Source organism: Lepisma saccharinum, chromosome 4, assembly GCF_977018435.1.
Source record: "Lepisma saccharinum chromosome 4, izLepSacc3.1, whole genome shotgun sequence".
Taxonomy (NCBI): domain Eukaryota; kingdom Metazoa; phylum Arthropoda; class Insecta; order Zygentoma; family Lepismatidae; genus Lepisma; species Lepisma saccharinum.
This window is the reverse complement of record NC_139232.1, coordinates 96,509,355-96,529,641: the sequence shown is the minus strand read 5'-3', so window position 1 is coordinate 96,529,641 and position 20,287 is coordinate 96,509,355. Positions and strand designations below refer to the sequence as shown.

General features: G+C 35.3%; 1 protein-coding gene across 2 annotated transcripts in view; it reads right to left on the bottom strand.

Moving 5' to 3' along the window:
• Positions 1 to 5,530: 5,530 nt before the first annotated feature.
• Positions 5,531 to 20,287, bottom strand: part of LOC145986650 (scavenger receptor class B member 1-like) — an 89,464-nt gene continuing 74,707 nt past the window's right edge. For both annotated transcript variants that reach the window (XM_083120921.1, XM_083120922.1), the window contains exons 3-9: positions 17,275 to 17,435; positions 15,976 to 16,120; positions 13,721 to 13,927; positions 12,367 to 12,760; positions 11,301 to 11,419; positions 8,651 to 8,779; positions 5,531 to 6,446 (exon numbers count right to left, since the gene is read on the bottom strand). In XM_083120921.1, the coding sequence (XP_082977047.1) occupies positions 6,198 to 6,446; positions 8,651 to 8,779; positions 11,301 to 11,419; positions 12,367 to 12,760; positions 13,721 to 13,927; positions 15,976 to 16,120; positions 17,275 to 17,435 (1,404 nt within the window). In that variant the 3' untranslated portion in view covers positions 5,531 to 6,197. The remainder of the gene's footprint in view (positions 6,447 to 8,650; positions 8,780 to 11,300; positions 11,420 to 12,366; positions 12,761 to 13,720; positions 13,928 to 15,975; positions 16,121 to 17,274; positions 17,436 to 20,287) is intronic.

The window sequence follows — 20,287 nt, the reverse complement described above, 5'->3', positions numbered from 1 at the left end:
TGTTTACTGTTGTGTTTTTATTTTATTTTGGGAGTGACATTCTGTTATGCCAGGGGAAGTTCAGTCTGCTCTCTAACCATACTGTTCACCTCAAGAAAGAACTAGCAAATAACATGATCTACATGGTGGTCCAAATAAAACTATATACAATACACAAAGTTGGTCATAATGTTTGGGTATAGTTTTGTATTACTAAAAACTACTAAAAAAAAGTGATTGAGCAGGCTTTTTAGGATTAAGATGTGCCCAGCAGCTGTATAGTTTGGCTGATGCCTCATCTTCTCATCACTGCTATTACCTGGCTACCATTACTTTCAAGCAACTCACCCAATTGTTTTCATAATAGTTTCATCAACGCCAACTCATACCAAATACTAGAGAGCTAACTATTTGGCTATAGCAAAAGCCACTAAATCTGACTAACCATCTCCAGTAACAGAACACATGAACCAAATATAACCAAAAATAAATATATATATATATATATATATATATATGATAAAAGGAAGGAGGGCCACAAGGGCTAAATAAAAAGTGAAAGAGGAGAGAGGAAACACTCACCGGACAAAGAAAAAATTCAAATTTTCGTGATGGTATGTCACATCTTCAGGAGTAGAGACACGCCATCACGAAAATTTGAATTTTTTCTTTGTCCGGTGAGTGTTTCCTCTCTCCTCTTTCACTTTATATATATATATATATATATATATATATATATATATATATATATATATGGATTTTGTTAGTTTAGAAATTTAATACAAGAAATTTCAACTTCCGTGTATTTAGGTAAGGCATAACTTACACCACATGACATCATTTCACTAAGTAATAAAGACCAGTTTTGGCATGTACTTACTTTGTTGTCTAGCTTTCACCATATCATGTGACTTCCTCAGGAGATACGACAAGAATAGTCAAGATTTAAGACATGGGAAGGTAAGTCTTTTATCTTTTTATCATCTTTTTATTCTTATCCTATCTCCTGAAGAAGCCACATGATGTGGTGAAAACTAGACAACAAAGTACATGCCGAAACTGGTCTTTCTTACTTAGTGTTCCCTGTATTTGTTAGTAATGTTATAAAAGAAAAAAAGATTAAATGAATGTAAGAGAATGAAACAAGCTGTATAAATTTTGTTCAATCTGTTCAAATAATAGTTGATGAAGTAATTTAAGCATCATAGCGTTGAAAAATATATTCAGAATAAATACAAAACACCAAATTTTATAAAAAGAAGTGTTTATTGCACTAACATGTCTCTTTATAAACATCATAATCTCAATGTTAAATCCTTTTAGGTATTCCAAAATATAGTGTTACATTTCTTACTTAAAGAACATATTTTGATATGTACATTATATACATGAACATCACAACAGCATGAAATAATCAAAGTGTTGAATTTGCATATCCTCTAGTGCTCAAAAATTGTGGATGGTCGCCAGTATACCACAGTTTCAATCAATTTCGATTTGAAGAATATCTTACATTTTTAGCAAAAGTAGGTAAAAAGGTGAAGTTCCCGATGCTCTTTTCAACATACTATGAGGACATATAAGAGGATGTGAAGGAAGGCTCCACATATTCTCAAGCTCAGCCAATTTTTGGGTGATATTGCTCCCATGCACCTATTTATTAGAGTCTAGCTGAATCTCAGAACCCCTTTTGCACAGTAGGAACGTACCCTTGGAATCGAAACCTAGCTCTCCTGCATGGCAGACACCTTACCGACAGGATCACCTCAGCTTCAGCAAAAAATAAATAATGTTTAATATTCCTTCAGTTTTAACCAATACATTTCTCTTTCCCAGTTTTCTCATCTATGGACTTCAAATAGCTGAAAGAAGGGTATAAAAGAGCCTCCCTGAAAGCATAGTGGTAACGTCATTGCCTTGTAATCAAGGGGTCCTGGGTTCAATACCCGGTGGAGGCACATTGCACAGTATTCATGATGAAAGTTGTGCGAATTACTCACAAATTTAATATAACTATATTAATAACTTACATTTTGCGAGTATCTATGTTGCTCCTGCTACGTTTCGGGACGCAACTGCTCCCTTCCTCAGGCTATTCACGTTTAGGTTATATATAATTCATAACCACGTCGACCTCTCCATAGGTACAGGATATGGGATTGGTAAAAGGTGTGTGATTGCAATTGCAGCACACGCGGGCCGTGGCTATTCACAGTTTTAAAGTTTTAACATTCCAAGGAGCAGTTTCTAATCGGGGAAACAGCATGGTACTAAGACATGCACCTGTAATGGGTTTTAGATTTTTATTGTTTTTTAACCACACATCTTTTACCAATCCCATATGCTGTACCTATGGAGAGGTCGACGTGGTTATGAATTATATATAACCTATACGTGAATAGCCTGAGGAAGGGAGCAGTTGCATCCCGAAACGTCGCAGGAGGAACATAGATACTCGCAAAACATAAGTTATTAATATATTTATATTAATTGCACAGTCGTTTGAATCTTACTTTAAACTGTAGGTCAAGTCCCAACTAGCCTATCTGTGCATTAAGTGGACTTAAAACAACAACTCAATCAAGAAAGCTATTAAAGTATACGTATCAACTCCTTGTAGAAGACTGTTGAGCCGAGAGATGTAAGTTACCCATGCCCACGTATGGTCAAGTCGTTGGGTAGGAATAAAAGTAACTCAAATGTAGCTATTCTACATGACAAGTCCTGGATATTTTTCAATAACTGCAAATTAAAACATTACAATGCTTAGAATGCAGAATGTGCCCATCTTAAACAGTCTGAAGTTAGATGTAAATTGACTTGATTCCCACCAAAGAGCCGGCCTCCATGGCAGAATGGTTAGCACCATGTGCTACGATGCCAGGGGTCCTTGTAAATGTCTCTTCATCAATGTCATCATACCATCACTCATCTTCATGACTAGCCGAAAGTAGCAGATATACGAAGTAAAACAAACTAAATTAATCAATCAATCCCACCAAAGAAGATGCAATGCCCCTAGGCTAATGGATACTTGAAATCTATAAAAGAGAAACAGTTGCTAAAACTGACAAAATGTTCAATTTTTTTAGGGCTGAGCCGATACCATTACCGATGTATCAGTATTGGTCGATACCAGTGGAATTAGTATCAGTTGAAAGTCAAACACTGCTACCTGCTGATATTTGTCTGGAATCCGTGTGTCTCACAGAGTCCACTAAAATTATGCACAACACTTTCGTGGAGTCTAAATGTCCTGGAAATTATGCAAAATGTACAATTTTCGATATTTTTTGTAATAACATTGTGGTGAGAAATTAATTTTATGCTTAAATGATTATTTCCTATGAAATTTCAAATATCTTAAAGTAAAACTGTGGTAGCTTGATTTGGTATAATTTTAGTAGACATTTATAAATATCTGAGCTACTTTAAATTGTTACAATTTCAAAATATCGGTATCAGTATCAGTGGAAATCAGTAAGAGTATCAGCATTGGTAACAATATTGGGTCAAAATTATATCAGCTCTGTGCTAGGTTTGATTCTTTTAACACTAAAAATTCAAAATTTTCATCACATGTTCAGATAAAATATACGTAAGCTTTTGAGTACTGAATATTGAGCACTTTTTCAAATTCAGCATTTTTATTATTTCGCACTCTCCTAATGAATTATACCAATATCACAGCAGTTGGATCTCTAACAAATGAATATACATAAACTTTATAACAATCATTTATAACAACAACCATTTATAATGAGCTGTGCCAATACAGTTTGCCTATTGTCACATTGTCAGTTGGTGGTTTGTACAAGTATTAGGAACACATGGTATAATTCCCTGATTATAGTAACTTTGAATGTATTTGCTCCTTCAATTCATAATTTAATGTCAGAGCTTTGCACGTCTTATGATTTTGCCATTTGAATATTATTATTGAAGGCACTTTGGGTACTTCATCCACTGAAAATGCAAACATTTTACATCCAATTTGTCAGATTTTTAGAGAAAGTTTGATGTAGAATATTTACAGCTGACTATGTTTTGGAGAGAAACTAAAAATTAATACCAATATTGAGTGTATGCAGCAACCAGTATTTAATACTTAGAAAGAGGGGTGGATTGCTGGAAATAGACAGTCTTTTGTTGAGGCAAATTGAAGGTGGAGCCATTCATATGTACTTTTGCTTGCAGAGGAGCCAGTGAGGTGGGAAATTGAAGTAATTGCTCCAAATTAACATTTGAAATCTTATTTAGATATAATAATAACTTGTACATGGGCTCGTGTGTAGTCAAACGGTTAGCACTGTTGCCTTTGGTGTGAGTGGTCCCAGGTTTGATTCCTGGTGGGAGCCCCCTAAATTTTTAGCATTGATCCAGCATCGTGGGGAACCACTTGAAATGAAGAAGTAGTGTTCTCTGATCTCGAAAGCCATACAACAGCGAAAATGGAACTCTGTGCTGACCACACGTCACCCAATGAAAAGGCCATTCTGGCAGGTCCTGTCTCTTAGAGGACTGTTGCACCATGGAGTTTTTTAAAAATACATTGTAAATAAACTTTTAACACACAGCAGTCCACCTCAGTCATGTTGTTTTGTTTGTTGTTGGTGAGGATTTCCATTGCAATTTACAGCTCCTTTGTCTTCTTATTTCTGCCGATCTCCATTACGGAGTGATTAGTATAGCAGACTACATTGCCAGAGGTCCGAGATTCAAATCCCGGCCTGGGCTTGGATGTCCTTTCATCATTCATCACTCATCCTCATCTTCATGATTAGCCAATAGTGACAGAAAAGTGAAGTAAAATAAAGTAAATCAATCGATCTTTCTTATTTGTGCTTGCTGGAGATTCAAATTCTTTGATACAGAAAACAGCTTTTTCCACTCCAGTGACATCTATACTCTGGAATGTAGGTTGCATGGGTGTAACAACTGTGTAATGGACCACAGAAATAATATCTCAATTTGATTACAATTTGGAGATAGATCATTTGCATTCTCAGTGGACAACTTGTTACAATCAACATTTACACTTTCTTTCCTAGTTAAGCATTTTTCTTTTTTTCTCTCTGTACACTAACAGGATAAATTATATAAACAGCTTCAGTGTCACGTTGAAAGTGTTGTAGATTTTTTCTATATTCTAATATTTACATCTTTACAGTGACTTCAGTTGAGATTTTTGGAAAATTAATTACTTAGAGTGTTTGAATCTGATAAGAACTAATTAATTAGTGTATGAAAAAGTATATAATAATGAACTGCATAAGTTATATTAGTCCTCTAATACTAATAGATTAATTTCTAAGATTAAGATGAGAGGCAGAATATATGTGCCATATGAGAAAAGAGTTTATATGTAAACATAAAGATGAAGAAGAGATTAGATTTTAGCCACGTTTTACTGGTGGCAGTGAATTTTTTTTTTTTTCGTGGATGGAGTCTGAATGGACATGAAGAACCTGAACCACTGAGCTATCAAACTAACTTTGATTATAACACTGTCTGAACTGTAGCATTATCTTGTCTATGTTTCTGTAACCCCCCCCCCCCCCCCGAACTTGTCTAACTTCTATTCTAAGGATTTATCCTCTGTTAGTTCAACTGTATATTTTCAGGACCATGGGGCTAAAAAAAATAGGGATAATGTAAAATCCGATGAGTAATTTTAACATATTGTTATATTGGGACTAGAAGAATTAAGTAAATTATGTGGAAAATATGTAAAATTGAGTTTTCACTGTAATATAATCACACACTCACATGTGCACATATGTATACACATGCATATTTTACAAATAGTTCATTATTCTTTCACACACGTTTGATTGCGAAGTCATTCACTTCGAAAAGTAGCAAATGAAATTCTACAATGTTATATGATATTGATGATTGATAGCCATGCCCACAACAGTTCTCAGTAATATGTATAACCTACCGTTTAAATATATGAATGGAATGTAACTTCATTTATTAACACCACATTCGTTCCCTTTGCAGATTTTACATTAGCTGTAGAAATAAAATTTTCTACATGCATTATTAGCAAACTTAGTATTTTCTCAAAGTGAGTCTTTATTCAAGATAAAACTCCTATCAAAAAATGTGATACTTTATTTGAGCAATATAGATGCCTTTGTATTAAGTTTAAGGCAGTTAGTTAGTATCTTTGTAAAGTGTGCCAATGGAAAGTTGATCGGAATTGAGCATGATTATTTCTTCACTTTACCATTCATGGTTGGTTCTAGTTTTTCAGGCATTTTCCATGTTTCAATGCTTGCTTTCCTCTTCACAAGTATGATTGGCCATCTGAGCGAGAACTTCTTGCTGAGGAACCATACGAAGAACGGTAAACAAACAGATCCCAAGCATAGTAAGATGTAGATTATCAAGTGGGATGCTATCAATGCAATTTGCACAACGCGAACAATGTGGTCTGGCATCTCATTAGGATCCACTCCCTAAAGAAAGAAGGAAACAAAATATTAATACTACGAAATAAAAAATTTAAGCATCACAACTTTTTAATCTATCTTCTATATCTCTCTCTCTCTTTCTGCATGGCGGGGGGAGAGAATTAAAATAAGTACAATCAATTTGTGTGGAAGAACTAAAATCAAATATCAGTGAAGAACTAGAATAATTACATTTATCATAAGAATTATACTGTATGTGATTAATAATAATAATAATCTTTATTAAAACAAGTATATTTTGTCCGCATGAGACACTTTTACAATCGAACGTTATCAATGAGGAAGTGAGAATAAATGAGGATTAATAATAGAAAAAACTTACAGGAGTAATAAAAAGTGACAGTAATACAAACCTAGAATATGATGCATGTAATACCAGTAGTAAAATTATTTTACAATAGAAAGTAAAAGTGAATTAACAGGTAGCATGAAATGACAATAATACTGAAAAAGAAATAAGAAAATTAACAAGAAGGTATACAATTGTTGCTACAAAGTCCCTCGACTAGTTTACATTCAGCTGCTATTGTAACAGATATTGTTTGAGATTTCTTTTAACTCTTCTATGTCCAAGCTATTGGCAACAACGTACAGAAAACGGCAGTGAGGTGGCTCAACATGCTGACTTCTCATGACCCATCACATGGCCCTCGGAGGATGTTGTGCCAGTGCCACAGAGTTCAATTCAGTACATATTTTTATGTAAAATGCATTTTTTCAATTAATAGTGCAAGAATTGACTATTTCACCAAAAAAATCAGTACTTTTTATCTTAGTGTTTATCAGGACTCTCACTTTACTTTCACTTAAGGTTTTAAGCCATTAAAAATCACACCAAAACAATTTAAGACTTCGTGTGCATTTTTGTTCACTATTGCCACATTCTTTGTTTGATTGTTTGATTTGTTGTTTTAAGTCCACTTTATACACAGAAAAGCTATTCGGGACTGGACGTACAGTTTAAATCCGAACCACTATAGGAGCCTCCACCGGGTATCGAAACCTGGGGCTCATTGATTACAAGGTGACGACGTTACTCTTACACCATTGGGGGGGGGGGGGCAATTACCATATTCTATGAGCATATTCTTGTATATTGTGGAAATGCTTCCTTTGTGGTGCTGAACTGTAACCAGAATAGTTGTCATTCACATTATCAGTTTATCATAATCCTGAACTTTACAATGATATTTAGCACATTATATTTTTGTTATAATAGGGTAGCTTCTTAAAATAAAATAAAATATTGAGAAATTAATTAAGTATAATTACTTTTTCATTGTCAGCCACCTAAAAAGATACTGGAATGTAGGCTGTGACCGAAGACTATGAAAATTTTTTGTAATGGTGTAGTTTTTATATTTTTCAGCATTTTTTTTCAGTGTATTTATAGTGTATATATCAATAAGTTAGTTCATGGACTGGTGCCTCAAGTATAGGCAGCAACGCAACATGGTGTACAGTTCACAGATCCACATCGTCCCTCAAAATAGTCACCGTTGGGTGCCATGCACGTCTGCCAACGTTGGTATAATGTGTGACACAGTATGCTGGGTAACACGCGACATGTTCAGGTTATCAGACAGAATTTTGTGGCACGTAGTATGGCTAATCCTTACTGCTGCTGTTCGATAGTCTACCATTTGTGTGCGGTTTGGCATGCACCAACGTTGGAACTTCTTCAATCTTGCATTCAGTTCAGCTCATTTGTGGCCAAACAAGATCACTCACCATCCTCCAAACTGCCTCTCCCCCCCTCCCCCCACATCTCCTGTGCAAAGCATTAGACACAGCACCGTGGCCCCAAGCATCGTTGCTGTACACTTGCTTCATCATCTGAAATGTTTCGCTAGCGGATTTGCTCAAGCTGCGACATTCTTGACTTATGCTGCTTGCATTCAACTACCCTTCACAAGATAAACCGTAGTTCTGCTTACACTGTTTGCACACAACTGCCTCTTGCTGGGATGAGAGAAGAACTGACGGAGGACCATCCTGTGGTGCAACCTATCCACTATTGTGCACCATAGCGACATTATGCGACCAGTCCACGAACTTATTGACTGTACTGCGTATATATAATTTGCATGTTTCAGATACATAAAATTCTAATCTTTAATTATTACATATGAAGAACGAAAGTTGGCAACTATAAAAATTCCAATAGGATTTAACTGAGATGTACTCACCTCTTCAAACCATGTAATTGGAAGAAGAGTATCCTCTTGGAAAGCTTTCATGTGGCGAACTCCTTTCGTCTTCTTTGCCATGATGTTCAGCTGAAGTCTACCTTTGCCTCCAAGTGGTATACCAAATTTCTAATTTAAAAAAAAATATAGTCAGAGTAAGAAAACTTAAACATAACAGATGAAGCAAAAAATATATGATGCCTGGCTTAGGTGATCCACGATTAATGTATTAAATTCCTATCTCGGCCTTTTTGTTTTCACTAAATGTTATACACTTGCTTACTCTGATTAGGCAACACTGACAATTGGAACCATATTTGTAGATGAAGTAAGGGACTGCTGTAGTGGTGGATTAAAGACTCTCCCCTCCCCCTTTTTGTCTCTGATATAGTATCTTATAATGAGTTAAGGATGAGGATTAGGTGATAGTTTAAAAACCTACATTCCATTGGGAGATGGAAGTCTGCACCCTCCCCCCTTAGTAATGAGAGCTACACCAATGTCATACTATTATTCTGGGGTTAAATGTGACTATTTGAACATGTTGCAGTGGAACCCCAATTTTACATCCCCAGACTTTACATTTTCGTGCATTATACATTCAATCTCGATGTTCCCAACATAGCAAAATGTTATAAAATTTTCCTCGATTTTACATTTTACCACATTTTAAGTTTTTTCAGCTTGGTTCCCTGAAAAACGCAAAATCAAGGTTTCACTGTATTTGTATTTGGTATTCTCAATATTTTTATATCGCTTTTCTTCCCCTTTTGCCGAATCACAATAAGAACACATTATCAAACTCTTAAATCATAACTAACCACATAATAATATAATGTATGTGGGAAAATGAGGTTTTGGATTGAAGTGGTCAATATGCTCAAAGTATAGCATATCCAGAACACCTCATTTCATTTACACTTATATAATTCGCTTGAACCTGTAGTTGCCAGTCTGTTTTCAGTGAGAAATTTGTACAACTCTAAATAAAATATTTATCCCAGAAACTAATGGTAGTAGACACAAAATATACATAATTTTTTCAAGTCCAGATTTCCATGCAATGAAAAACATGCATGTGTTAGTAATTGGTAGAAGAAGAAGAAGATTTTACTTTATTTATTTATTTAGTTTTGAGTTTAAATGAGATTTGTGGATGCTCCCTCTTGAGTCAGAGCCAGAACTTTAGGGGTTTAAAGGTTGCCAACATATTCGAGAAGTCTCAAATTACAGTCTTTATATTACAGAAGCCTATCGTGTTCTGTGATCTCACAGGTTTTGCCCATTTTCCTCTAAATCGTATGGCTACACCCACTGGTGCATGCAAAGGGTGGGGGGAGGAGCTGATGGGGCCAAGCAGAGGGATCCAAAATACTATGTGCCTCCACCAGGTATCGAACCCATGACCTCTTCAATAAGAAGTGACAACCTTATCACTACACCCTGGGGATGCCCAAACCTGCCTTGGGAATTGGCAGCAGTTACATTTATGAATTGGTTTGACTTTGTGTGTTAAGTCCACTTTATGCACAGTAAGGCTAATCGGGACTGGACCTACAGTTTAAAGTGGGATCCGAACCACTTGTGCCTCCACCGGGTATCGAACTCGGGACCCCTCGATTACAAGGCAATGACGCTACCACGGCGCCATGGGGGAGGCCCTACATTTATGAAGTTTGCACCAATAACGTCATGTTGCATGGAGAGAAGAAGGTTCTCCGTGTACAGTGCCCACTCACAGACGACTGGATGAACTTCACCACGGAGAAAGCACATGGTTGTGCAGTGTAGGGGTGTGCGGGATCGCAAAAAGTAGGGTCCGGGATCGTGAAAAAAATTTCCCGTCCTGACACTGACTTTGGGAAATGACTTCCTGACTTTTTGGGATCCTGAGCAGTCAGGAAATACCGAATGTTCATTTTAAAAAGTCATTAATTCTCGACGTTTTCTGCATTGTAAGTGTCTGGAACTTATCGGAAATTGTTAGTTTTTATTGCAGATATGTAAAAACAATCACTTAAAGTAAAAATTACATGTAGAATTCGAGATTTCCAGAGCTTCGGGAAATTTCGAACTTTTCCCATCTCGAAAATTTCCCGACTTTGTTGGGAAATTCAAATTTTTCCTGACCCGAATGTTGGGATTAAAATAATTTCCCATCCCGACCAAAAAAATTCTATTTTGCACACCCCTAGTGCAGTGCTTCAAAACATGATAAAGATTTAGTATTGGACAAATTTTATCTTCTTTATCATCAAAGAATAGAAGTCATTGCACTGGAAACGGTGCCTTTTTGTAGATGCAAATTCCATCTAAAACTAGTTCTCATAAAATTATTATTAATTAATAATTACAACTATTAATTTATTATAAGCACCTAAAAGTCCTAAAATGGGGATTATAAAGATCTAAATCCCTCTTTTTTAGCATCTAAAAATCCGTTCCCTAGTCATGGCACCCCTGAAAGCTTATGAATCAATACAAACATTAATGGAGCCACTGCATGGTGTTGACTTTAATACCAGATTGTCCTAAAGTGCCAAGTGGCAGAGAAACGATGCTAAATAACAAAAATACAAATACAGAATTAATGTTCAACATGTTGTTATGAATATGAGTTGTCCAATCAATATACTAACGAATTTTTTACCTTTGCAATGTAGAAGTATGTTTCATGTTTCTCTTTGTCTGGATGTAATCCTTGTACTTGATTAAATAGTTCTTCATCGCCTTGGTAGAAGTGAGGGAAAGAAATCATTAAGGGGGCTCCTGAAAATAAGAAAGTAACAAGTTAGTATTGTGAATATTGGTAATATATTGATAATTAAAATTTAAATACTATGGGGTGAAGGACATTGACTTGTTAAAATTTTTTATGTAGTTTTTAAAAATTGCAGAGAATAATCCCTGCTTTCAGTTTTTCTTACTTAAATAATGAGATTTAAGTATAAAAATATTTATTTGACTTTCTAAGAACTTTAGAAGCAGTTACGTAAAATAAAAACAGTATATTTACTTTGTAATATTTCAGCCCAGAATCCAAGCTTTCTGATGTAATCATGTTCTATCAGTAAACAATGTGCACAAGTGCAAAACATGTATTGCACATACAGATGTCATATTTAATAAAATAATAATATATAAAAATGTGTTGATTGTTACGTACTGCAAATCATTTCACGTTGAGCCTCTGTCAAATGCACAACTTTGCATGTAGGCATAAAATAATAAATTGTCAATATATATGTGCAATTGTAACCTAAATGAGAAAATTGGCAGAAATATAGACATGTTATTAAACCTCGAACAGAAGTTTTTGAAATATTTCTTCAGTACTTCCAACATTATAAAATTTCACGTAAAAGGAACTGTGGTGAAGGCACATATTGGTTCGGTCCCGGTTAGCCTTTACGTGTATAAAGTAGACCTGAACTCAACAACAACACATAGAAAACAGTACAAAAAATTTGCTTATTTAAAGGTTTAAATTAAATATCAGCTATAAATATCTGAACATCATCTTGGTAACTAAGTGTATTGAGTGCTGGACTTAAGAACTTACTACTAATGGCTTAAGGTTCGACTCCTGACATTGGTATGCATGTTTCTCTGTGAGTTTTACTTCATCAGTTTCATGTAATCATCATTCATCCTAATTTTGCAAAAAGTTGTTGATAAAGCTACTTAAAAAATACATCTAAAGAATGATCACTCACCAAACTTACAAGGACTGATGTTCAGAACTCCGGAAAATGGGTACGGTGGCCCATCAGGATAGTAGCATAAATTTTCAGGATTCTCTCTAAAATTTCCAAGCATATTTTTAGGGGGTTGGAATTTGAATACAGGAACGTTATTGACACTGGCATCTTCTTCGTAAACTAAAGGTAATCTGAAACACACTTCTCTGTTGTAGATGTATATTGTGGAGTCCTTATCAATGAATGGTGGCATAAGAGTAATATCCACTCCATCAAGTCTGTTACACTCTCCTTCCTCATGCCATATGTTCTGTTTTTCGTTCCCGTTAATTTTGTACAAAACACCCATCAGACTGAGATTATGAGCTCCTGTGTGTAATGTTACAATATCAGGCGACGTCATGTTCATCTGTGTAAGAAATAAAAAGCAAACATGAAAACATATTTTTAATAAGTCAGTATGTATGATCTGATAAAAGTTATTCAAAAACACAAATTACCGTGAATAGATAATAGCTGAATTTCCACATTATTGCTTCAATTAAGAATATTATTAACAAATTAGAAAGTAAGATCTGCCCCATTTATTGAGCATTACTTTCTACATATTTTTTATTTAATCATAATTGTTTGATCATAGATTTTGTTGGACCCACAATTAAGGAAATATTAAAGAAAATGTTTAATTTTGCAAACCAGAAAATTACACTGTAATTTCTCTTTCAAAGAAAAAACTATTGCACATGTCAGGTTACATACATTATTAAAGAAAGTGAATGAACTATTCAGATACTTCAGTGAATATTTACAATTATATATTGAATGTGTAGAATATCAGTTATCAGTATCAATATTAGCAAAAAATTCCTATCAGTGCATTCCTAATAAATTGTGTAACTTAAGTTGAGGAAATATATTTTCTGATGGTGGTTCCCTTTAAAAAGAACTTAGAAACTAGAAAGATACAATATGGTTAGTGACAATGCACTTTATTAACATCCAATGTTAACTGAATATTAACCATTGCCAAGTACTTCTACTTTTACCTAACACTATGTTTCAAGAAAGCACATCTTATCTTCAAGTTCCACCAGCTAAAAGAAATTCACTTGCCTGAAGATGAGAGAACAGGTGCTCTCTCGAAATGTAATGTTAAAATAGTTAAAGTAAATGCACTGGACAAAGGTTAATGTTCAATTAGCATTGCATGCCAAACTAGGAACATGTTTGAATATATATTGTAGCAGTTCAAAATAATAAATATTTTTTCTAAATAAAGTGTCCTGATTGGTAGGTCACCATCAGAATGTAGAAACTATTAAGCAAAGTATGCAATTAGTAGTTTATTTAACACTATTTTAATACTTACTGGGGCCAAAAGACCAAACTTCTCAATTGGAAGTACATAACGATCAGGGAGAACTGTTTGACCAATTTGAAATAATTTGTCTTCATATCCCCAAAGTAGGTCATTGACTGTGACGTTGAGAAATGGTCCTACTTTTAGTGATGTCAACACTGTAGATATTGTAAGCTTTACAAAGAAATTACTGTCCTGTAATAAGTTCATCAATGTCTGGAATAAAGAAAAAAATAATAGATTTACTGTGATAAACACATTAATTGTAATTATAGCAGTAACATTACTAACGTCTCTTTTCCAGTACCTAATATTCATAATGTATCCATTTCCTTTGTTGAGACCATCCATCCAAGACTAGTGTTTTCATTCCATAACATTCTTTATCCATGTGGAATTATAAACCAACTTAAAAAATTCCAGCCTGAAGGACTAGGATTATCTGTCTGCAATTGTCTTGTTTATGAGGAATTTGTTTCCTCCCCTTACAAGTGGTTAGCAATGCCGGTTTGAATTCCAGCCTGGGTATGTGTGTTTCGTGAGTGTCCCTTCTTCAAGTTCGTCACATCATCACTCATCGGTAAAAGTTTTCTATCCGTTGGACACCTATAACTTCTGAGTTTTCGTCAATTTTTGACATTCGTACTTACCTATCTGCTTCGCGGAACATTCTTTGAATGGGTTTTGGGGCTATCCATCCCGGAATCGGTGCGATATTTAAACAAAAAATTATTTTCGTTTAAAATTTTTGACTCAAATTTCCCACCGATTCCATGCTCTGCCCCTGGGGTAATTGACCTACCACCCCCAACTGCTAACGTGACCCCGCCTCCGCTCCGCTCTGGCTCCCCGGCTTTTTCTATAGACTCCCTGTTAAAGGCATGTTAGAAATTGGCTGGAGCCACCTGCCCCCAAATGAGCCCCAAACTTTTAAATTTGAAGAAATCCGTTTCCAGGATACGGAAAACTTACCTGAATTTCACACAAAACACCTTCCCGATGTTAGACAATACTACAGGAACTTATTACGGTAGGTAGTTTCTTCTGTAGAAATAAATAAATCTGTCCGATGGATAGTAAACAAGTACCCACTCATCTTTGTGATTAGCCAAAAGTGGCAGGAAAGCAAAGTAAAATAAACCAAATTAATCAATCAATCAAAAAACCTACCCTTACAAAGTAACGAAACTCAATTTATACAGAACCTTGCTCAGTTCTGCAGCAGCCCAAAACCATTATTGTCAGTTTAGTTGTATTATTTATCATAGTATTAACATTATTGACCTGTAATCAAGACGTCCCATACTAAATTTCTGATGGCAGCACATTTCAGTGTCAAGTAGATCCAGTACTGCTTAACCTATTTGTGCCAAATTCTCCTATTGTGTTCTTTGGCAGTCTGGAAAATGATATTGAAGAATTCTATTGCTCTTTTTTTTCCTTGTTGAAATACAACAATAACATCATTCATCTCTTTTCGTGGGTATGTGCCCCTGCACTCGTGCTAAATCTGCAAATCATCAGTCCATTCAGAGCTCAAAGTGAGGGGAGGATGATATCCCCCCAACCTAGCAAAATTTTTGCAAAGCTTCCTACCCAAACTGGCTCCAAGGATTGATGAAATAACCCCCAGCTAACATTTTCCACTTCAGGAACTAATTACACTTAATTATAAAACCATTTATTCGCTATCTACGACAGAAATTTGCCAACATCTCCAGCAGAGTGGTTAGAACAGCATGCCTGGGTTCGAATCCCAGCCTGGACATTAGTGTTCTTAGTGAGTGCCCTTTCATCGATCATCATCTTTCATTGTTGCAATTATCCAGAAGTGACATAAAATAACCTACTACAACAGAAATGTACCAAATGATTGTTCTCTTAAATATAATGTAATGGATAATTTATATATTTTATTTTTATTTATTATTAGTACAGATGCTGTTAGATTTATGCTGCAAATGAGTTTTAAGTATTACTCACCCATCAACAAAGTATGAACTATCAAAACAATATGCTATCACTTTAGCTCCCCAGAATAACACCTAATAACATTTATGTTATAGCAATATTTTCATTACAAAAAGTGCAGCTCTGACATAGTGGAAGATACTTGCTCGTTATTCATCATTACTATTATTATTGTGCCTGCTTGAGAACAAAAATATGGTTATACTTGCCATGTGATTACAATTATTCTTTTAATCACCTTTCTCTTGAACCACAACAGATTATCCTCTTAATAAGTATTGAATAAAACTTACCAACATTGGAATATTTGGCACCATTAGTACATCATCAAGACTACCAACTGATAATTCCGGTACAAATTGAAATTCCCTCTTTTCTTGAAATGAAACTGTTCCATCTTCGTCATGAAACTGGATGTTGACTTTTGATATTGTCTCTCTAAGCAGAAAATATAGCAAAAATAATTATCATAATTATTTACTGTATCATTTTAAAAATCTGTTAATGAAAATCAAAGTACAACTGATGGAACAGATTTCTGAGTGTAAGATTTGGTTTTAAAACTAACTATATGATGTGATAGCACTTTGAAGACCAATGGCTTTCGAACAACTTTTCATTAGGTAATTCATAGTCAGGAAATGTCTTTCCCAAAACTGCCTTCTCTATGTTTTCTACTTCTACTTTAGAATTTGCAATTCATATTGAAGTTCATTTTCACACAATATTGGATCTGCACTGAAAATCAGTCTTCTCTATAACTGGAAAATTGAATCACTTGATCAGATTTCAAGATTTAGTTGGGCCTACTCAATGGCTTAGGAACATTGTTGCTGTCCAATCAATGGTTTTCAGGTTCGATTCCCAGTGGAAGCACACTTTGCAGTGGTTCAGATCCAATTCCTTAGTCCATCTAAGCATGAAGAAGGTTTAAATAAACAAATTTTGACCATGACTCACAAAGTAACGTTATTGCATTAAGTGCAATTTTTCTCACATTTCATTATTTTAGAGAATCTAAAATTACTACATTTTTAGGCATTTTTATGATTATAAACTGAAATTGATGAGTTTGTGAAGCCAGTCACCTCCTAAAACTACAAATGGACTGTGGCAAAGAGTGGTTGGCATTAGTTTAATATTTCTTGATATTACACGAAAAACCAGTGTGTTGTTTCATAGTAAGTTGTTCTTTCAACTTAATTTCTGACATTTTATGTCTTCAACTGATAATAAATACAATCTAAATGTATAACAGAAGATTTAAATCACTTAAACAATTTGCAAACTATATATTAATTTTAGCTAAAATTTAGAGGCCAGGCATCACAGAATAGTTTCCGAATTCATGCTGAATAGTCAGCTTTTTCATTTTATACATAATTTTTATATTGGGCTTCATGGTTTATATCTTTCTTGTCAACTTTTATTAACAATTATGACAATCATAATGAACAAGTAATAATATCAGCATCTGATCTAAAATAATCTTTTGTATTCAAACATGGAAAATTGGCTAATGGTTCTTTGTACATAGTGACATAACAGATCCCTGACTAGCTATTTTTCTTAACCTTCACAGCAATACTTACTTGTATGTGTAAGGCCCAATTTCTTTTACTTGTAGAGTCTCGTTGCCTTTAGAAAATGCACCAACGTTTGTGTAATTATAAATGTACAATTTGAAAGTGGGTTCAACTGGAAACTTCTCCCACCATGGGTACGTCATCGAGCTCTCGCTTAGCACAAGTGACTGCAAAGAGGGGAAACCAAATTTAAGATTATGTAAATTATTATTGAAAATCTTGTAGACATAGACCACGTTTGGTTAAAATTTTGCTACTAAAAATATACGTCCCTAAACCAACAGATGAAATGATTGTGAATAACAAAAACATGGTGAAAAAACTGGAAGTTTAGAAAGAAATAAGAGAAGTGTACACTTTTGATTCATTAATAAAAATATTAAAAAAATACAAGTTGTTCTGTTTCTTATTCACAGTGTTTTGATTTCATTTTTGTTATTTAACGTTGTTTTTTTGACTAATCACAATGGTGAGGATGAGTTATAATATGATGAAATTGATGAAGAGACATTCACAATGAACACCCATGCCCAGACTGGGGTTCGAACCTTGGACCCCTGGCTATGCTAAGCACTATGCCCATGGAGGTCGGCACAGGTTTTATTTTTTCCATTTCCTAGGGCTTCTTTGGGCTTTCCAGGAAATTTAAAACATTAGTCAAAAGGTGAAAGGCTAAAACAGGAAAGGCAAAAATTAATAAATATTTTTTCAAAGATTAATCCAAGTGTGTATATTCTTAGGTCTCTATTATTGTTTTTTTTTTTTAAAAACTTGCTCCCCCCCTGAATTATCTTATCAGTTTTTATGCTTTGCTTAGCTTTGGGCCCCCCAAATATCTGAAGAAATCTGTGCCTATGCTGGTGGCAGCACATTTTCAGTCTCCAGTTAATCCAGAACTGATTAGCCTATTTGTGTTAACATTATTATTCTTCGAAGGTGTCGATTAATAGCACAATAGTTATTTATGTTGCTCGACTTTTTTTTTTTTTGTTCGTTGTTTGTTTTGCATTGTACTTAGTTATCTCTTGTAGGGGCACATGTCTCACTAACTTAAGCCCCTAGCCATAGGCATGCGCACAGGGGGGGGGGGGGGGGGGCAAGGGAGTCAATTTCTCCCTTAATCATGGACGTCTGCAGAATTTTTCCATGGAGGGACAAGTAGATTATTTTTTCCATGGGGCATATTACCCCGATAATAGTGTTGCCCCCTCAAAAAACACCACTTGAATTTGAAACTATCGCATTAATGTAAATTGCTATGACTGAAATCAAATTATACGTGTGAAATATATACTTTTAGGTTGACATTCGATGTATAAGAGGGAGGTGTGGCTAGCCTTCCCCCCCCTCTTCCAGACGTCCATGTCCCAACTACATTATTGTACTTTCACCTAGAAATTTAGTGGAGAGGAATCTTATCACCGTTATTAAACGATATTACACTGTTAAAGAAAATTAAGTATTTTCAAGCCGATTAAAGTTCAAAGCAACTATGGGGGAAGGGAGTACAGTGGTGGCGCAACCACAGGGAGGCAATGGGCATTGCCCCTCCCCAAACTTTGACGGAAATCAATTCTAGGGGGGCAAACATAAGCAGAATCTAAGAGTAGCAGGACATAAGGATACTCAAGATGAAATTAGTTTTCACGTCTTTCTTGCATTATTTCTTCCAGACGGTCAAGAACACCTGCAGAGGGACACAGAGGGGCAATTGCCCCCCCCCCCCGATATCAAATTTTATACAAATAAAAGTACATTTCGTAAAACTTTCTTGCTCGCTTCGCTCGCATTCTCTGCTTTTCTTACAGTCAAGTTCATAGACATAACTGGGGGGGAGGGGGAAATCGACCCTGGACACTGAACGATCTAAATGAAAAAATGTAAGAGAGAATACCATGGCGCCCGTGAAAGTGTTTGTTTTTCTTAATTTGAATTTGAAATTTTGGGTGCGTCAGCACTAAGGCTATTTCGCACCCGTCACATTATACGGGGTCCAGCCCCTTATCGTTACACATGACAACTCTAGCATTGCATAACTAAAAGCATAAAATATTCTGACTTTCGTTAAAAAGTTTAAAAGGCTGTAAAGGAGCACTCAGCACAAATAAGGACAAAACACAGGACAACACAAACAAAATTATACTGGCCATGGGGCCAGTCGCCAGAGCCTCGTTAGTCTTCAGTCCAGGGTTTACTATGTGGAAGTGAGGTTGACTATTGGGTGCACTACGTGGAAGCAGCACCCCTTACACTCCGTGAAAGTGTTTGTGCCATAATAAATCAATATTGTTTTCAATTTGCAAAAATTTGGACCTGTTAATTTTCTTGCTCGCTTCCCTTGCAATTTTATTGTTTTCTGTAATTCATTGTAAATTACCAGAGAGAGAAGTTAAAAGTACTTAGTACTTCAGACTCTTGCTACTAAACAGTTTTGTTTGGAGGAAAAGGAGCGCGGCACATTTCAGAGACAATTTTTTTTATTCGTTATGGTGAGACTATGTTGCTGCATTATATATACAGGGTCTCGCAAAACAACTTCAACAATGCTTGGGTGCAGGTAGATATATTAAAAAAAGTAACTTTTCCCAATAAACTTTACCTCGAAAGCGCTTTTTGTAATGAACTCGATTAGCAATAACGTCAGCAAACATAGGTACAGTACGTAACATTGTTATTGGTACACATAGAATTTCCGAGGAAAAGAAGTCATATCTACCAGTAAATATAATCATTTTCATATGTACCTGGAAATTAATGTTAATGAAGGTTTCACCAACAAATGTCAATAAAAATGTATGTTCAAAGTGTATAAACAGAGCATATAATTTGTGTGAAAAAAGAAAAACACACTGTTTCATGCAGCATTGTTATTCATACAGGCAAGATTATCAATCTTCCTCGCATACAGCGCCACCGCTATTCGGACGATTTCATGGAGTTTGCAACTTTGTAACAAGTTTGAACATGCAGGCACGCTCTCCGTCAAGCGGAATGCTGGCGTAGGTATTGTTGTAGGCCT